This window comes from Pinus tabuliformis, chromosome J, assembly GCF_031772625.1.
Source record: "Pinus tabuliformis cultivar Carrire ecotype Pingquan chromosome J, CPIR1, whole genome shotgun sequence".
In the NCBI taxonomy this organism is placed as follows: Eukaryota; Viridiplantae; Streptophyta; class Pinopsida; order Pinales; family Pinaceae; genus Pinus; species Pinus tabuliformis.
Window position 1 is genome coordinate 986,564,811 of NC_142295.1, and position 20,945 is coordinate 986,585,755.

Below are 20,945 nucleotides of genomic sequence, written 5' to 3' on the forward strand. Positions count from 1 at the left end.
CAGTTCTGGATTCTGCGTGACAGGCAGCTTTTCTGCGTCAGCTCTCCCGGCTACTACGCTGCCTCTGCATCAGCTCCCGCGGCAATTCTGGCAGTTCCTGACAGTTTCGGCTGTTCCGACAATTCTGGATTCTGCGTGACAAGCAACTTTTTTGCGTCAGCTCTCCCGGCTTCTGCACTGCCTCTCTGCAAGCTCTCTCCGCCTCTCTGTCAGTATTCTCCGAAAATTCCTTCTCCCGGATTCTCACTGCCCCTCTGCTACAAGATCTCCCCAATCGATTTCCCTCATGAGAACTTCTCACCTCATAAAATCGATTTCCTCAATCTCTTTGTGTTTCCAAATGAACCCCAAGCCTCCATTTTATACTTTTCCAGTTGAGTCTTCAACGGCCAAGATTAAGTCTCTAATCAACAGCTAAGATTAAAACATGACTTGATCCGCCTTCTAGATCATTCTCACCCATATTTTGATTAATACCCATTAATATTTTAATTTTCCTAAGTTTAGACTTAGTGACCCCATTAAAAATATTAATTATTTTAATAAAATACAATCCAGGTGGAATTTCACCACATGGTTTCTGGGTTCTTTAGAACTCACGTGCCTTAGCCTCTCCACCAATTTTTAAGGCTAGATCACTTCAATGCTACCAAAAACTAACACTCCCTCTTAGCGAGGAAAGTGCTCTAGCAACAATGTCCACCTGCATGTTGCTCTGTTTCTGAAGCACCTCCTTTCTGCACTGTTGTTGCCACCAACACTGTGTTGTTGTTGCTACTGTACTACTACCCATGACACTACCACTGCCACTACTTCATCTGTACTACATCTCCCTCTCAAACGCTGCATCTGCTATGCTGCTAGCACTGCCATTGCTAACACTGCATCCGTACTGCAACTCAGTTGCTGAGAGAAGCAACTAAAAAACATCCAAAATTTAACATGTTGGTCAATGTGGATGCTTCTTGACTCTAAAGCTACCTCTACTGCTAATATGTGTTAATCCTCTGATGCTACTGCGTTGTTGTTGTATCTGCTCTATGCCTTCCACACTACTGCAACACTCCACTGCGTTGCTTCAGAGTTTGGCACTCTAGCTCTGCCATTGTTGCTCCATCATCCCTTGCACCAACTGACTCCAATCATTTTTCTACTGTCATTAAGGGCTCTCGTAGCCGTATGTGATCCAAGAGTTTAGGCACCTCAAGGATCCTACCCCCATGTAGTCCTCCCGACTACAGTTCAATATCACCCCATCTCCCTCCTGGAGATGCGTGGGCACTCATGGCAAACTCATCCTCGTCAATATTTGCTGAAGTAGCCTTAGGATCATGTTTCTCATCCTTGTCCTTTTTCTTCAAAGGACACTAAGATGCAAAGTGACCCATCTCGCCACATCTGAAACATTTCACCTTTGAAATGTCCTTCCGCTTCAACTTCTACTGTCCCTTCGATGCTAGAGTTGCGTTCTCCTCCTCCTCCTTCGTCTTTGTGCCACTCCCACTACTACCATTGAGGTTGACCTTCACTAGGTCCCTCCTTAACTCCTCCTGTTGAAGAGTCGCCCACATCTCCTCCCATGAAGGTAGTTTTTCTCTGCCCAATATGCTTTGGACGAAAACTTGCCATTCATCCGAGACTCCATTTAGGGCTATCCTCACCATTACGATTCACTGAGGAGTGGAACCCACTACATCAAGCTGGTCTTTAGTGTCCTGAAGACGTTGAAGATAGAGGTTCACCCCTTCTCCTTTTTGCATCAAAGTTCGCTGCAACTTTTGCTCTAAGTACATCTTTCACTGTTCGAAAGAGCCTTCATACAGAGAAGTCAAGGCTTGCCACATCTCTCGGGCTGTATCCTTGCCTTGCAAGTGTGAGACCACATGATCTCGAACTCCATCGAGAATGAGCCTCTTTGCCTTCCCCTGCTCGGCCTTGTACTTCTTCCTTTGATCGTTGTCAGCAGGAACAACTACAACACTTTTGACGTAGGCCTCGAGATCATATTCCTCCAGAACAGCTAAGATTTTGGTCTTCCATATGACATAGTTGGAAGCACCTTCCAACCTGTCTTGATCTCTGAGCCCATGCGATGCCATCTCACCCAACTGTCGAACTGACTCCTCTAGTCACTACTTAGCACTGCTCAGCAAGTGAGAAATTCGAACTTTCTGGCGGAAAGTTCTCTGAGGAGAAAATTCCCCTTCTACGTGTCTTCGTTCTTTTCCAGCAGATTTCTGCCCCGACAGAAACTGCGCCCTTCAAGCACTGCACTGAGGCTCTGCGTCACTCCCTCTGCCTCTGCAAACTCACGAACTGGAAATCGTACCTCTCTGTCGTCTCACTCAGAGAGAGATTTCCTCAGATCTGCTTCCCGGCAAGGACTACACAATCCCTTCAAGGGGATTCGAATCGCTGCCAAATGCAGCTATTGGCCTCTCTGCTCAGCATTGGATCTACTCTCCCTGTTTCAAAATCAATCCTCTAATACCATGTGAAAATTCATACACTCTGAAGGAACCCCTACTGCAGCAAATCTGAATCTACTTCGCCTACTTGATTTTTTAAATTACATTCATCAAGTTATTCTTCTGAATACTGAAGCAAATTACTTCTACAGCCTACACTAATTAAATATTTGATCTCATGAAACAGAAAACAAAACAAAGAACAAGGTACATAGGACACACTTATTTTTGGACACAATAGTCCCCGAAAAAACCCAATGCGGGAAAACCAGTGCAGCAGCGCTTTGGGTTTATTTTTATGCAAGAGAAATATCTGAATACAAATCTAGGATGCTCATCTAGCAATCCTTTACAGAGAAAATACTGGCGGAAAATCCAAGTGAGTTTTACCTCACTTCACCCGGCAGAATTTCGACTGATCCGGCACAAGACTGGCTAACCTCGGCTATTTCTGCATTGGCTCTACATCATTCCTGCGTCACCTTCTCTGCCCTCTGCATTAGCTTTCCTAGCAGTTCCGGTAGTTCCCAGCAGTTTCAACTGTTCCGGCAGTTCTGGATTTTGCGTGACAGGCAGCTTTTCTGCGTCAGCTCTCCCGACTACTGCGATGCCTCTGCGTCAGCTCTCCCGGCTGTTCCAGCAATTCCCGACAGTTTCGACTCTTCCAGCAATTCTGAATTCTGTGTGACAGGCAGCTTTTCTGCGTCAGCTCTCTCGCTTCTGCGTTGCCTCTCTGCAAGCTCTCTTCGCCTCTGTCAATATTCTCCGGAAAGTCCTTCTCCCGGATTCTCACTGCCCCTATGTTGCAAGATCTCCCCAATCGATTTCCCTCCTAAGAACTTCTCACCTCAGAAAGTCTATTTCCTCAATCTCTCTGTGTGTTTCCAAATGAACCCCAAGCCTCCATTTTATACTTTTCCTGTTGAGTCTTCAACGGCCGAGATTAGGTCTCTAATCAATGGCTAGGATTAAAGCATGACTTGATCCACCTTCTAGATCTTTCTCACCCATATTTTGATTAATACCCATTAATATTTTAATTTTCCTAAGTTTAGACTTAGGGACCCCATTAAAAATATTAATTATTTTAATAAAATACAATCCGGGTGGAATTTCACCAAACGATTTCTGTGTTCTTTAGAACTCATGTGCCTTAGCCTCTCCACCAATTTTCAAGGCCAGAGCACTTCCGATGCTACCAAAAACTAAATAAGCCCCTTATTTAGAGATTCAGTCAAGGCTCCCAAGGAAAAGGCCTATGTAGCCAAGCAACAAAAGTCATACCCCATTGTGCCCCACATACCCTTGTAAAAGTCACAAGGTGACACATCCAACCCTAAGGACTTCTCAATCCATGTGAAGCCAAGTGCGACAAAAAGTTCCTTCTTTGACAAGTCGTTTTCACACTCTACTTAGCCATTATGTCCAAAACAACAAGATAAAACAATAGTGTGAACTGTCTCAAGAGAAGAGAAATGAGTGTGTGTGACGATGATCCAAAGGAAAGTGACTTCCCTCTTTATATGAGTGCAAGCAAGTCACTTTTCTTTAATTTATAAAGAAAATCCCTAAAGTGCTCAACAATTCTAATAGGTCACAAGCCAACCTAAAGATAGCTTTACAAATAGATAAATCACAAATAAATGTCATAAATCCTCCACATGTGTGGGAGGATAAGCTCTCCAATATGACACCATCCTCCATAAATGGGCATCTCAATCAAGCAAGTGACAAAGTGGATCCAAGAATTCTCCTCACTCCAAGGGGCATCATCAAAATGCATGGGTACATCTCCAAGTAACACCTCAACCAAGACATCATCATCAAGAAGGCTTGCGTCATCCTCCTAGGGCATGCATGGGTGATGTGGTAGCCCTAGGGCACAATGTTAGCCTCAAAAGGGAGTGTTCCAGCCTTCCCAAAGCATCTCAACTGATCTCCATCCTCATCTGGGCTCTGGAAATAGGCAATGCCCATCAAGTAAGTATAAGGCCAGCTTAGGGGCATCCTAGGTCCTATGGGCACATCATCAATCAAGCTAACATCATGGTTTCTTGGCTCAGTGTTTCAACATCTAGAGGTGAAGGGAATGCCATACAATGATGTAGAGGCACCTCAAGGCCCAATGATCATCGCTGGAAGGGCCATGTTAATGTTGCAAAGTCATAAATGATCTCACATTTGGGCTAGACATCCTCAATGTGTTGGAAAGGTGTCAAACTACCCCTCAAGGGACATCCAATGTATCTGTATGAAACCACCTGAGACATACCCTCAATAACAAGTGATATCAATGTCATTAGGGACATAAACCATTAAAGTATCATAGTGGACCATATTAAATGCGAGGGGCACAAAAATACTTCACACAAACTTTGCCTTGAAATGTCTTTCTAACTGATGATTTGTAGGCAAGTTACCACACCTGTGTTAGGGATGATTATGCAATTAGCTCCATTAGGTGCTTCCAATCCCCAAGGGGAGGTACATTTCCTAGGTAGGCCCATCAATCCATAGATGCATATGATAAATATGGTCATGGAGTGGGAAAAACTTCAAGGAAGATAGCCATAGTCATGGTACCAGCTGAACGAGGTCCAACATCTTGAGTATAATGATGATAAGAGGGAGAAATCATGGAGGCATGAGTTACCCATTTTCTCGGCCCACTTTTTCCTCCCCTCTAGTGCACCTTTTACTTTAATGATTTTATTTTCTTTCTTGCACAACTTGGGTAACTACCTTGCTTTATGTTCTTTCAATACCCCTTAAAGATATAGCAAGTTATCGCTCATCGAAATTGGAACATTCATAAGTTCCTTTATTTAGAATCTCGATAGGGCATGAATGCTTAGGAACTGGGTGATGGCTAATCAGGGGGGTAGAGCTCATGCTAGGCTTTTGCCCACATGCTTATTACATGTCCTAGCCATCTTTTGCATTTTTCATTTTCTTTTATTTGTGGCTTTATATGCTTTTATCTTTCTTTCAGCTGCATCAACCTCTTAGGGCAAAATTTCCAGGCCCTGACTCAGAGATGTGGATATAAGGTGCTTGTCCCAATGACCAATGACAATCAACCCAAAGAATGAAGGTCAATATAAGGGAGAGATGGAAAATGGTAAGTATGGATTACCTTGGGCATGCTACATCAATTAGTGCCCCTCCTAAATAATGGAAGAAAGGGCCTCAAGGGATAGCACACTAGACTACGGGCAAAGAATAATCTCCCAAGTCAAGTATGGGAACAAGGGTACAATCAAGAGTGGTCCATCATCCGGCTTGACCTGTGATCAATATTAGTATGCCCCAAACATTAAATAAAAGCATATTGTTACAAAAATGGTTAATGTACCTTTTGATAGACAACACACCTTCCTTCAAGAAGTATCCTAGAAGGGGGAGAGCATTGACCAAAGCATAGGTGAAGAGCTTTGAAGTAAAGCTATTTGTGGATCATCACGGGGATGTTGGCTAGCTAGCTAACCAAAGGGAAGAAAAAATTTCTCCCAAGGGTTACCCACTTTTGGTGGGTAACAAGCCTTATTAGGTGCTTCCAACCCTAAGTGGAGGAGCAATTTCTAGGTTAACCCATCAATCAATAGGTGCAAATGGTCAGTGATTTGGTAGGGGTGTACTTCATGGAGGATGCCACAGTCATTATACCAGCTATGAAATTCCATCATCCTTGGGTCTTACAATGTGAAGAGAAAGCAATCATAGGACCTGAGTAACCCTTTTCCTCTACCTATTTTTACCCACTCTTTTGTATGTCTTGTTCTTCATTGATTTTTCTTTTCTTGCATAGCTTGGGATACAAACTTTCATTTATGCATCAATGACCCCTTAAAGATGAAGCGGATTATTGTTCATTGGGATTGGGATGTTTATAGTTCCTTTAACTTTGATTGCCTTTTCATTAGCTAGGAACTGGGTGAAGGATAATGAGGGGGTAGAGCTCAAGCTAGGCTTTTGTTCCACACACTTTATTAAATCCCTTTCAATTTTTTGCATTCCATCCTTATGGCTCATGCTCTTTCTTTTCTTTCTACTACATCAACCTCTTAGGGCATCCAGGCCCCTGCTTAAGAATGAGGAAAACAAGGAACCAATACTAGTGACAAATAGCAATCAACCCGAAGATGGGATGTGGATATAGGGCACAGATGGAAAGTGTTAAGTATGGATTACCATGGATACACAACATGACTCAGTACCTCCTATTTGTGCCGCTCCTAGACAATGGAAAGAAAGGCTTCAAGGAAGGTCACACTAGACTAGGGGCAAGGGATAACCACCAAGGTGAAGCATGGGAATAAGAATACAACCAAAATCGGTCTACCATCCAATTCAACCTATGATCCATATTAATATGCCCTTGAACACTAAATGAAAGCACTTGATTACAACAATGGTTAATGTACCTTATAATAGATAGCCCACCTTCATCTGATGAGTAAGCTAGATGAAACAAAGCATGAGCAAGAGTGTGAAGGATATACTACCATAGCAGAAAGATGAAAGCGTGTTGTAGAGGACTATATAAGACCATTCTCAGAGCTTCACCATAAACTCGGACAGCTTTGTAATCTGTATTGTTATCTACATAATATAAGAAGACAAAAGGCACAATTCTTCATTTCTTGGTGGTTTTTCCATATCAGGTTTCCAAGGTAAATTTTGTGTCTAATGCGGCATTAATTGTTGTTGTGGTTATGTTTAATGTCACACTAGTTAAAAATCTAGTTGGTGTATTTTATTTTATGTTTAAAGCATTAAAAAGACAAAAAGAAAGGTACAGTCAAGCATATTCCATTGTAGTTTTTCTAGTTAGCAGGTTTACTTCGGTGGGTTGACCATTGGAATATCGAAGACAGTTTAAAAAGACAAAAAAAAGGTACAGTCAAGCATATTCCATTGTAGTTTTTCTAGTTAGCAGGTTTACTTTGGTGGGTTGACCATTGGAATATCGAAGACAGTTTAAAGATCAATCATAGAAAGCAAGTAGCAGACAACCATATCATTTTCGAGTGTTGAAGCAAAGTATGCCTCTGCTTGATACGCAACCAAGGAATTAGGTTGGTTAAGGAAATTAATGGATATCATTGATATATGTCAAGATGCCTTCCTGATAGGGAAAATAATGAAAATATGAGTACTTGGAGAGCTCTGGTGGAAACGAGGGTTTGAAGCTCACGGATTCAACAGACCTAGGTACTAATTCTGGAGAAGAACAGGGCCAGAGCGGCAGAGCTCCACAGAAGGGGACAAACTCTGACCCAACAAATGGAAAATGTGGGGTCCACTGGGACCCCATCATACAAACAAATAATGATGCACAAGAAGACAGCACAGGATGGGGTGCAGATAGCAGGGTATGAAAAGTCGGACCAGGAAAATCCAACCAGCAAGGGGAAGAGGAGTAATGAAGATAATAATACTAAAAAACTGAAGGAAAAGGATGAAAGCAAAAGTACAGAGAGTAGAGACAGCAAGAATCCAACCCTAGGACGTTTCTCCCATGGAAACAAACCGGAGAAGGAGCAAGCAGGAGCAGAGGAAAAGGTTCTAAATCAAGATAAAGAGGAGCAGGGGGAACGATGTCAACACCCAACAGAAAAAAGAATCAGGGTCCGTGTAAGCCCAAAGCCGCAGAAACCCTAAGGGTTGTGATATCGGATCCGGAGATTCAGTCATACCGGGATCACATGGTCGAACATGCAGTGATATGCAGGTTCATGGGGCTCTGGCCAACAGAACGAGCTCTGTGTCAGTGGATAAAGCAACAGTGGAAACCCAGAGGTGATGTAAGGCTGCACTTGGGAGCTAAGGGTTTCTTTACTGTGGTTTTTTCCAATTTAGAGGACAAGGATCGGATCTTCGATGGAGGGCCTTATTTCTTTGCCCCCGCAGGTCTTTACATAAGACCATGGAAACCCAACTTCGTACCAAAAAAAGAAACCTTCAAGCAGGTACCAGTTTGGATCCGTCTCTTTTCTCTACCGATTGATTATTGGGGACATGAAGCTCTAAAACAAATAGGTAGCAAGCTAAGGACTTTCATCAAGGCCTTAGAAGCGACATTGCAAAAAAGGTATACCTCTTGTGCCAAGATCTGTGTGGAAATGGATGTGTCGGGAGGATTGCATGAGGGCCTATGGCTAGAATACAGAGACAAGGATTATTTCCAAGCCATAGACTATGAGCAAATTCCGTTCTGCTGCAGAAAATGTCATGAGCATGGTCATTTAATCAAAGAATGCCCACTGAACAAAGCAGCAGGGGATGACAAGGAAGGCAAAGGAGAGAAGAACAAGGAAATCTTCACCAGACCGAAAGCCAAACAGAGAGCAAACAGAAAACGCCAAACCAAGGCAAGCACTTCACAAGGCAATATGAGCAATGCTTTCGAAGTTTTGGAAACCGAGACGGAATCAGAGGACAACATTAAAGAACAAGAAACCACGACAATAAACAAATCTACAACAATGCCAAATTTGAAAGAACCGGAGGTGAACCCTTTGAGTATCAATCTCCAGGTTCAGGAAACACCAGAGGGGGTTGAAGAAGACTCAGAAATGTTCACCAATGAAATCGGGATCGAAGAAATGGAGTTAAGTGACATACTAGAGCAAGAAGGTATGGACTTACCAAACATGGTGGAGAACTGGAAAAAGAAGGGAATGGAACACATATCGGAAGAGGAGGTAAAGAGGATTAATGACATATTCATAGCACGGCAAAGGGCAGAGATGGAGCTGCAAAGCAAGAGCTTGGGCACAGCTAAAGGGCTAGGGGTCCGCACACAGGGATTACATCAAACCTCCACCAGTTCCAAGCATCGGAAAAAGAGAGGACGAAGGACCAACAATGAGGAATTACAAGAACTGGGACAAATGCTCCTAAATTCCGGTAAGATGAAAGCCCTAGAGGCTTTTTCACTAACCTCCTAAACTCTGTTTAAAATGAAAGTTCTTTCTTGGAATGCTAGAGGGCTAAATAGCCAAACAAAACAGCGTCTATTAAAGAAGAAGGTCCAAAAGGAACAACCAGACTTAGTGTTTGTGCAGGAAACTAAATGCTCAAGCAACACAGTAATCAATATCAGCAAAAAATTAGGTAAACGCATGGAATACTTGGAAACAACTAGTAATGGATGGGAGGGAGGTCTGGTTATTCTGTGGAATCCACAAGTAATCCAGCTCCTTTCCTCTGAGGCAGCCAGATCATACATAGCTATAGAAGTCCAAGTAGTAGGAAACTCTAAAACTTATCTTTGCACCAATGTCCATGGCCCCCAGAAGCTAGAGGCTAAGATTCTATTTTAAGAACTCTGCTTAACCTGAAGCTAAGATATCCCCAAGCTAAGGCGATCTTTTGAGGTGACTTCAACATGATCACCACACTCACGGAAAAGAGAGGAGGTTTAAGGAAACTCAACAGAGACTCTGAAGCTTTCCTAGACTTCATTAAGTCGGCCAATCTTGTAGATGTTTTCCCCAAAAGTGGTGTTTTCACGTGGAACAACAAAAGGGGAGGTGAAAAGCTAATAGCCTCTCGTCTTGATAGATTTTTAGTAACAGAAAGAATATTGATGGAAGGAATTAGTGTGGAATTGGATATTCTTCTCTGTGGAGGGTCAGACCACTGGCCCATCACATTAACTGCAGCAATCTAGGGCACTCCTAGAAATAAACCTTTTAGATTCAAGAAATTTTGGCTCACTCATCCTGAATTCATTCAGCAAATTGAACAATGGTGGAAAGAACCTTCGGGTATTAAAGGAACCAAAATGTATCGGTTACAGGGTAAGCTGAAACACATTAAAGCCAAAATCAAAGTCTGGAATCATGAAGTCTTTGGGAATATTTTCAAAGAAAAAAAGAAACTAGAAGAGCAATTGGAACATATACATGAAGGATGGATTCAAGGGAACATAAACCAAGAAACTGTGAACAAGGAAAAGACACTTATGCAGGACTGGCAACTACGTTGCCAACAGGAGGAAACACTTTGGAGACAAAAATCTCGAGTTCAATGGCTTAAGGAAGGAGAACAGAACACGAAATTCTTCCATAGATCAGCCATTGACCACAGAGGAGCCAACAAAATTCTAAGCCTTAAAGATGAGCAGGGGGCCACGATACAGACACATCAAGAGATCTCCAACCTTCTTACTTGGCATTTCAGCAATATAGCTCAAGAACCTGGGATTGACAGAAAGGAGGCAATTGAGGAACTTACATCCTCAATCCCCAAGCTAATTTCGGAGGAGAAAAACTTAGCTTTAACTCGAGAAATTTCCCTGGAAGAGGTGGAAGAGGCCGTAAAAGAAATGCCTAATGGTAAAGCACTTGAGCCTGATGGATTCACCATCGACTTTTACAAAGCCTGTTGGGAAATAGTCAAAACAGAAGTCTGGGAAGCAGTGGAGGATTCCCGGCGTTCCGCTTCTATCCTCAAGTCCCTCAATTCCACCTTCCTTGCCCTTATTCCAAAGGAGGAGGAAGCTAACACACCCTCAAATTTTCGTCCAATTGCGCTATGCAATGTCTTATACAAGATTATATCCAAAGTCATAGCCAATAGAATGAAACCCATACTTCCAGGCATTATTTCGGAAGAGCAATCAGGCTATGTAGAGGGGAGACAAATTTTGGACAACATCTTACTAGCACAAGAGATGATTCACACACTCCAAATGCAGAAGAAAGCAGGTATGATGATGCAACTAGACCTGTCAAAGGCGTATGATAAGGTTAACTGACACTATCTGGAAGCAATATTGAAAGCCTTTGGCTTTGCAGAACAATGGATAGTTTGGATCTTAACTTTGGTCAAATCCACAAAATTTTCAATTCTGGTTAATGGGGCCCCAGCTACCCAGTTCTCTCCTTCGCAAGGTCTACAACAGGGTGATCCTTTATCCCCTTTCCTTTTCATTATTTTAATGGAAGGTCTGAGCAGACTAATCCAAAAAGCTAAAGAGGAAGGAGTTATTGAAGGACTTCAGCCCCTGCCCTCAATTCCAACAACTACTCACCAACAATTTGTTGATGATACAATGTTGCATGGGACTCCCTCAGTTAAAGAAGCATTGGGATTCAAAAGAATTCTCAATCTCTTCAGCAAGGCCTCAGGTATGGAGCTAAATCTCTCAAAATCTTCTATCTTCTTTTTTAATACTCACATAGCTGTTCAAAACAATCTTTCTACCATCCTAGGCTTCAGAAGAAGTAGCCTCCCCTCGAGATACCTAGGAGTTCCGTTAACGGACAAGCCATGGCAAAAATCGCACTGGGAAAAGATTTTAGCAAGCCTGGAAAAAAGATGTCATCATTGGACACACAGAGCCCTTAACTTCGCAGGCAGATTGGTCTTAACCAAAGCAGTCCTCCAGGCCATTCCACAATATATGCTTTCCATTCTCCCAGCTCCCAAGGGAGTGTTGCAGAAGATAAGGGTCATCCAAAGGGCTTTTCTCTGGTTGGGAAACTCAGAGAAGAAGAAATGGTCACTAATGACGTGGAATAAGCTATGCAAACCCAAACATCTGGGAGGGCTGAACCTATAGGACCCATCCATGGTTAACCGTGCTTGTGGTGCAAAATTATGGTGGAGGTGGCTGAAAGAACCTAAACTACCATGGGCCAAGCATTGGAAAGAAAAGTACGCTCAAAATCACAGACTACAAAACTTAATCCGGATGCAGGAAACTCCAGAGGGCTCACCAATTTGGAACCTAGCGAGAAATAACCGGCACATAATCCAGGAGCAAAGTTTTTGGGAGATTCGTGACAGAAAAATAGCCCTTTTCTGGGAAGATGCATGGCAACAACTCCCCAAGCTAGAAAGCCCTGAATTCTTAGATATCCAAAGAGCAACTAGGAACTATGGAGAACCACAATCAGTATTGGAAGCCTAACGACAGTGACCAGATGTGGAGAACATGGTTATTCAATGAGACAGATCGGCTGACCGAAGAAAACAACAGTTTAGAGAACCTAAAAACTCAGCTCGCTAAGAGAAGGATAAGGAAAGCAGGGGATAGTGACCAATTACACTGGGGAAAGCTTGAAGGAGGCAACTTCACGCTCAGAGAGGCCATAACACACATAGAAAATGTTGAGCATGAAGAAAAAGTCAAATGGCATAGCAAAGTTTGGGACGCCCAATTATGGCCGAAGATCAAAACATTCCTATGGCTACTTATGCACAGAAGAACGCTAACTTGGGAGAATCTCCGGAAAAAAGGATTCATAGGTCCTTCTCGCTGCCCCATGTGTGGAACGGAAGAGGAAACCATGAATCACCTCCTCAACACCTGTGATTGGGCAGACAGCATATGGAATTGGGCGGAAACCATTCTTCAAAGGACGGATCGAGTTAGGAATTCAATTCAAGAAACAATTGAGAATTGGAGTGGGAATTTCTCCAATACCCAAGTGGTTAATACCATATGGAAACTCATACCAGGGTTCATAGCATGGACAATCTGGAAAGAAAGAAATCGGAGAGTCTTCCTAAATGAAAACAGAAGCATTAACCACTTAAAAGATACAATTCTTCAAAATATCAAGCAAACGGTTCTTGCCAAAGGAAGAATGGAACAGGACAAAAACATCTCTGGTCCGGACTTACAGATTCTGAAAGCCTTTGACATTAATATGGAATCCTTCACGTCCTCTGAGATTCATCGACAGGAGCTAAATACCAGTGTGAATTCCTGGATTCATCCGCCAACAGGCTTCCTTAAACTCAATTTTGATGGAGCCTCCAGGGGAAATCCGGGACCTGCTGGCATTGGAGGGGTTCTTAGGGATAGCAAAGGTGCAATTCAGCACATTTACAGTCAAGTGCTTGGTGAAGGGACAAACAATGAAATGGAATTTGCAGCGCTGGAACAGGGTTTGAGAATTCTCAGAAGACTTAAAGCTGGAGCCACCGTGGTGGAAGGGGACTCGCAATTGGTGGTTACGGCAGCAAGAAGATTATATACCGGAGCCAAAACAAGTAAAGTTACACGACACTGGAGGCTTGCCAAGGTAACAGAGATTATTGCAGAACACCTATCTTGCCTGGACGGTTTAATCTTTCAGGCAGTTAGACGCAAGGCCAATACAGTGGCAGACCACTTGGCAAATTATGGAATTGATAACCCCTCTACCAACTTGGACACCTGTTGGCAGGATGTCACTTGCACGGAGCTGAGAAACCGATGCACTCTTCTTTCGAGGCAGGACATCACTTAATGAAAGAAGAGGCTAAGGGGTACGAAGATCTTCCCCATATGTGGAGAATGGATCCACCCAATCGAAGGGATGTGAGGATAAGTGGTTGGCAAGCTAAAGGAGTACAAGGAAGGAAGGGGCATTCAATAAACAAGCACGTTGGGTTAGTTCCAAAAAGCACAACGAACAAAAATTATGGGAACCGCCGGCATCAAAACACAAAAAAAGACACTTGGCACTCGGTAAAATGGTTCAAGTGTGGCAGACTGGAGAATAAGGATTCAGCACATCAACAAAAATGTGAAAATCTGAGCAGAAGTTATTATGAAAGGACGTGCGATCATAAGTCGACAAGACCGGAGGCCGTGGGCGACTCATGGTTTCCCTCTTCTATAACTACAGCCTCCAAACGCAAGAACAATACACAGCTTTCCAACGGCAATCAACATAGTATCAATTGTGTTTTCAGAAGGTTTCGTATTTCTGTTCTCTGGTATAGAAGAATGGCGCGGGAGGGTAGTCGAAATGCCTCGGCCAATAAAGACCTGCAGAAGGCTCGAGAGGCTTATGAAACAAGAACTTCCAGTAAGGAAAAGTGCAAAATTGAGGAACTGGAAGCAATTGTTGCAGAAGAGGAGGAGAACATGGAGGAACAAGAGCTGGAAAAGGAGATGGAATGGGTTCAAGATCCCAGCACGACCACCACGCGGGCAACCCAATTTGTTCGCACACAGGCGGAAATGTGGCGCATCAAGACAATGTTAGCAAAGGCTATCAGTATGCAAGGAGAATACCTTAATCAGGCACATCAAGCAATCTCAGTTTTATCTGCGGATCATACAGCAGTTCTGGAAGCCCTGGATTTCAAAATCAGCTCTCTGGAGCAGCAATTTAGCTATATCTCCAAAAAGATGACTGTGCTGATCAGTCTTCTGAGGCACACTATTGGCCAGGATTCCGCTGTTTTGGGGGAAGGTGCGGAGGAGACCATGGGAACCAGCCAAGGGAAGCGCTCAACTCAGCGCCCACCTCTGCCTGGCAAAGCTACTACTTCGGCCAACCAGGATACCACCACCAAGGATTATGTCATTCTCGAGCTGTAATGGCTTGCTGTAGCAGTCTCAGTTTGCTTTTGATGCTCAGCACTTGTTTTGTTTCTGTTTCATAAATTTACTGGTCATCTAGCTGCTTCTCTTTTTCTCCTGTTAACTGGTCTTCTACATGGTTTGTCTCTGTAAGTCTCGGAGGACCATATGGTCAGCTTTTTCTATGTTTTCAGATGCTCAGATTGGTTCTCTGTTTTGCTGGCCCCAATTTTTCTCTGTGCCACCCTGTGTGGTGTTCCTTGGGGTCATTTTGACAGTATATATGAGTGGTAAGAGTTGTTTTCGGGCAAGAGTGTCTTTCTTTAGTTGCACGGGCAGACCTTTTGTACTCTATGTATTCTATGAAGTAATATGAACTGCTTATTTACAAACAAACAAAAAAGATGCCTTCCCGATAATGAATTGTGACAATCAAGCTTGCATGGAAATGGTGAAAATCCTAAGTTCCATTCCAAAGCCATGCACAGAGTTGCAGTGTCATTTTTTTAGGAAACAAGTAGAAAAGGGGTTACCGAGATGCAATTTTGTGAAACAGGGAAAATCGTGTCTAATATATTAACCAAGCAATTGGCAAAGGACAAGTTTAATTTTTGTAGAAATGATTTTGGGATGAACTACGATGGGTGGGAAGTTTGCATAGGCATCCTGCAAGTTTGTAGAGGCCTCTTTCTACTACCAGCACAGATCCATCTTAAATACGGATTTAACATGAGCTGAGAAGGATTCAATTTTTTCACTAGTAAATTTTTTTATGAGTCGACATTATTTAAATATTTCACATAATTATTTAATTTTTTTATTTTTAGATTTTTCATAATTTTTATTTTGGCGAACATGAGCAAAATTTCAATTCAATTTTGATGATGGACCAACAGCATTACACATCATACTGGGCTGTAGACTGAGCCTCTCGGCTCAACATAGATCCATCTTAAATATGGATCTAACATAGAACCAATTTCTTCACATGTAAATTTTTTTATTCTTTTTATTTTTCATAATTTTTATTTTGGCATGAGCAAAATTTCAATTCAATTTTGATGACGGATAAATAGTGATACACATCATACTGGGCTGTAAAATGAGATAAGTTAACTAGATGCAATCAACACTGCTGGCTGATTGGGCATCCTGAAATAAAGCAGCCTAATATATTCAATGGAATGTGAAGCGTTGGAGCCATTCAAGCGATTAAGTTTCCCCTACTTGTTTATTGGTTTTTAATGTAATACCATGTACAAATATTGCTTCATGTCAATAAGGTCTGCAGCATGAGAAGAAGTTCCTCAAAAAAGGGATTATCTATTTTTGTCTCTGCTAATTGTGCAAATCTAAGTTAATTCTGCATGTTCTGATTGTGTACACTGTTTCCGTGCTGCCTTTCTCTGTTTATTTCAGTAATCCCCTGTTTTTTCCCTGATTTCTATTTCCAGCAACTTGAAGAAATGCAAAAATCTGGAAGCCACAAAGTTCAATCATACAAAGAAGAATCAGAGGATCACCTGGTGAATTGGAGGGAGGAGATTTGAGAATCTGGTGCCGCACTAGGCGCCTAACATTATCCTTTTCTACTAGCGTAGGACATTCCAATGTTTCATCCAATCTTTTCCGTGCTTTCGCACAAATTGATTTTGCCATGTTCCAACGACCTAAAGTATCTCCTCCATTTCAATCGTTTTCAATATTTGCAAATACTTCAACGAAACCTGAAACGGTGATGACAAGAGTTATGTATATTAAAATTTTGAAAAGAAAAATTTCCCGAGTGTCAGAATTTGCAACCATTTCACGAAAAACAGCAAATCCTTAGAAAATTATAGCAATAACCGTAAAATGACAAAGACATAACACTAAATGTCCAACATCTCTTCAGTCTGTCAAAAACTGTAAAACTGCAATCATTTTACAGGAGACAATTAGTTTTCAGAAAACCATTGCAATAACTGTAAAGTAAAAATGAAATATCAACAATGTTTCCTTAATCTTGCAATTTTGCAATTAAATTTGCAAGGTTGATATGTATCTCACGGCAGGACATCCAATACTGATATACTGTACATGTATATGTTCAGAATATATATTATTTCATTTAGAATAACTTTAGATCTCTAACAATATGTATTTCAGAAAGTACAATATTGAATGCTCCGCTGCCAGTATGTATTTCAGAAAGTACAATGTTGAGTTTAAATTCAAAAGAATATTTAAACTCACACCTGGAAATTTACGAAAATTTGATAAGTACACAATAAGTACCACGGTCAAGCTTCGAGACTTATAATCCTATGATAAAAACCGAGAAAACTTTCAGTATTCAGATTTGGTTCCTGTAAATTGCCCTCACAAATTTCAAGAGTACAAAGTTTGTTAAACGAGATGGGGGAAAGGTCCGCGGTAAAGACATTCAAAGCTCAAACAACACGAAATTTCTTCCTCTGTAAGGTTCAAGGTTTAACAGAAATTTCCAAAAAGATAATTGAGGACAGAAAATATTCACCTTGGTCAACAGCTGGAGCTCCAGAGAAGCCCTGAAATCGAATACAGCGAGTAGAATTGGATCGTCCACTGTAGTTATGGAAAATGAAAGAACACAGAGGCGGACAAACACGAATCTAAACGTTGGCCATATCTTCAAAGAGACGGTAAATCAGCCATGAAAAGTCTACGCAAAGAATCCAAATTAATGCACATTTTTAATCTTGAAAGGTCGTGAACTATAAATGCAAACAACTAATCATGAAAAAAAAAAAGCTCGTGTTGCAAAATGAGTGGTGACGACACATTTGAATAACGTTTAATGAACCAGTCACACACCTAATTAGCTCACCCACTACTCACGACTTTGATGAAGTCTTTAAGCTTCCAAAAGGTCAGTGTGGAAAATTTGATTATTTATTTATAATGGATTTAAATTACATCAAAACGGCCAAATATATCAATTAGATGAAGTAATACTCTTAATATGTTTAGATGAAGTAATACTCTTAATATGTTTTATAAGTTATTTTTAGCTTAGTGGACGTTAAAATAATTTTCTTTTTTTTTTAAAGGGAATCAAAATTAGAAAAATAATTTTTTTTTTTCCTTTCTTTCAAATAAAATCAAAATTGAGAAAGTTAAAAGAAAAAGTGGTTCAACAATATGAAGATTTATTTCTTTTTTTGGTTTTTTTATTATTGTGTTTTATCAGTGACTTGATGTATATATATCTGCCTCTGGTACTTGTGTGGATGTGTTAATCCTATAATTGGAAAGCCAATGTCTATATCTATATGGACACACTTATGAACACTACCATTCACATAATAGCTAATGTAGGTCCATCATAGCCTTGGACTTATAAAACATGGAGAGATAAAAAAGAAATCAAGATATAAATTTTTCATTGCTTAAAATATCATATTAAAAATGGATTTTTTTCTAAGAACCTAGGCAGGGAACTTAAGAGATGTTTCCCTTATATTTGTGGATAGTATCCCTAGTAAATCCATTGATGTAGACTAATGTGCCTCACCTAGGGGAATCCATATTGAGACATGTTAGAATAAGAATAGCCAAATGCTCGATGATGCCAACAACAACCAATTAACCTAAACTCTAGAGTGTAAAATGTTTGGAAAATTTTCATTCCACCCTTGAGCACATAAACAAGAGTGAGATTGTTGATACCTTGCCAACATCCATTGGCCCGCAAGAAGCTAACATGTCACTAGCAAGATTTAAACTTGGGTGGAGCCAAGAACAAGTTATTTTCTAAACCACCTAGATAGGCCCAATTAATGGGATCAAGATAGATTCATAATTATTTATTTTATCATATGTATTATGGTCTATGTTTTTCTTTTTTCTTTTAACTTTACAAACATCAAATTTCTTTCATTTTAATCCATTAACATAACATTGTGTTACATGCATCATCTATATTGGTTTGTAGAATTTATTTTATCATATGTATTATAGCTTATGTTTTTATTTTTCATTTTAACTTTAGGAACATCAAATTTCTTTCATTTTAATCCATCAATGTAAAATTATGTTACATGCATCACCCATATTGATTTGTAGAATGCACTTTATTTCTCCTAGTCCAATTATTGTTTGTCGGGAATTATACATTGCCATGGACTACATCTCTCAAGTAAACTAGGATAAAACACAAGAGGAGAGGAGATTTTTAAATCATAGAAACTATTCAAAGGCACCAACATAGTATATCTATTTTTTTATTATTTAAATTATTATTCATGTACCCTGAAAGAAGATAAGAAAACCAAGCAAGCATGCATCCATTAAATTTCATAATAGATTTCATTAATTATAAAGAGGTTGTTATTGTATCAGGGAAAACATTTTTAAAGTCTTAAAAACTATTTTAAGGCACCAAACACGACATACATATCATTTGTTCATTATCCTATTTATTATCACATAAACTCCCACAAAACACCTCCTAAAAAGGAAGAGGGCGAGACCATGTAAGTGGGTTAGTAGTTAGTTAGTTTGTAGGTTAGAGGATGAATGGGTGAATAGTTACCATAGTTAGTTAGTCAATAGGTTAGTGACTTAGTGGGTTATGTGATAGCATCTTTCTTGTTAAACAATGAATAGAAATATGATATTAAATAATGGGATACATTGTGTTTAACATTTTGGGTGAGACCATGTAAGTGGGTTAGTAGTTAGTTAGTTTGCAAGTTAGAGGATGAATGATCTGTAAACTGTAGTGGATATTCCACTGGACAGTTCGTCACAATAGATCTAATAATACTATATTAAAAATTTGAGATTCTACACTATTACAATTTTATTTGATTTCTAGATCTGTAAAATTAATTGTAATTAGTGCATGCATGTAAAAGTAAATCAAGCAAAAAAGTAGAGAACGGCAAAATAAGCTCACGCACACATAATACACAAGATATTCTCTCTGGGAAACCCTTTCGGGAGAATACCCAGCTGGAAGGTAAGGTCGCTTCGCTCTCTTTCTGTGTCTAGAAATATGGCTGCAAAATACAAAGAAATAATGTTTGTGGCCCGTGGGCTGCTATAATGCACAGATCCTCTCTGTGTGCTCTAACTCCTATCTCTCCTGGTTATCTTTGCTCAACTATGGAACAAAATGCTCTCGAAAGAAAATGGAATGCCTCTTCCTCCTAGTGGCCCAGTTATAACATAGCCTGATAGCCTACTAGTGGTTAAGTTTGACTACTTCAACTCTTAACGAGTTACAAAATAAGCTCTTCTAGAGTCTTTTACATCACAAATACGTGGCTAGACCCTTTTCCATGAATAATGGGGGCTGATGTGTCATCCTCCTGAACTATAGGTGTGAAAATATGAAGGTCAACTTCTGAGTGGCATAACTTCTGCATACGGACTTCGATTGACGCGATTCTTGCGTTGTTGGAAATCTTTTTGTGTGTATAATATCATGAAAAGGTGTAGCGTTTAAGAGGTAAACTTTTACCACCAAACAACATTATTTGATGCCTCAAAACGCTTCTGGAAGTTTTGGACCTTATTTTGCCAAACTGGGTCACGTCGGTAAAAACGGTCCTGTGAGTTGATTCCCCCACTTTTTCCACTCCAAATGCATCCAGATGGATGACAAACAATATAATGATCCAATTCAGATCAATGAATGGGTGAATAGTTACTATAGTTAGTTGGTCAATAAGTTAGTGACTTAGTCGGTTATGTGATAACATCTTTCATGCTAAACAATGAATAGAAATATGAAATTAAATAGTGGGATACATTGTGTTTAACATTTTAGAATAGTTTTGATGATTTTAAAATTTCACCTTCTCCTCACTTTAACACTAATGTCATGCTTTGTAGGTTATCTTTAACTTGTAGATGCTATTGGAGACCATCTTTGATTGGTAGTTCTTATTTAAGAAATGTTACATATATTATAGTGTTGTAGACACATATCTTCCACATTAATACTCCTTTGCCCTCTTCTTCTTCTAAATGCCAAGGGCTTTGACAAGCATGCGGCTTTTAAATAAATGAGAAGTTTAGTTTAGAAGATTTACATTGAATGTTGCATCATTACTAATGAAATCAAACCTTTTATTGTGGGGGAACGATAAAAATCATTAAACAAACAATCCACTCTATGTATTCACTAACTT

At 40.4% G+C, this 20,945-nt stretch overlaps 1 protein-coding gene across 2 annotated transcripts in view; it reads right to left on the reverse strand.

The window, feature by feature from the left end:
• LOC149230163 (uncharacterized) overlaps positions 1 to 17,516 on the reverse strand; it is a 210,386-nt gene extending 192,870 nt beyond the window's left edge. The window contains exons 1-3 of one of the 2 annotated variants that reach the window (XM_089378877.1): positions 17,303 to 17,516; positions 17,022 to 17,088; positions 16,308 to 16,511 (exon numbers count right to left, since the gene is read on the reverse strand). In XM_089378877.1, the coding sequence (XP_089235003.1) occupies positions 16,308 to 16,443 (136 nt within the window). In that variant the 5' untranslated portion in view covers positions 16,444 to 16,511; positions 17,022 to 17,088; positions 17,303 to 17,516. The remainder of the gene's footprint in view (positions 1 to 16,307; positions 16,512 to 17,021; positions 17,089 to 17,302) is intronic. The other variant, XM_089378876.1, reaches the window with a different exon arrangement.
• Positions 17,517 to 20,945: the final 3,429 nt, after the last annotated feature.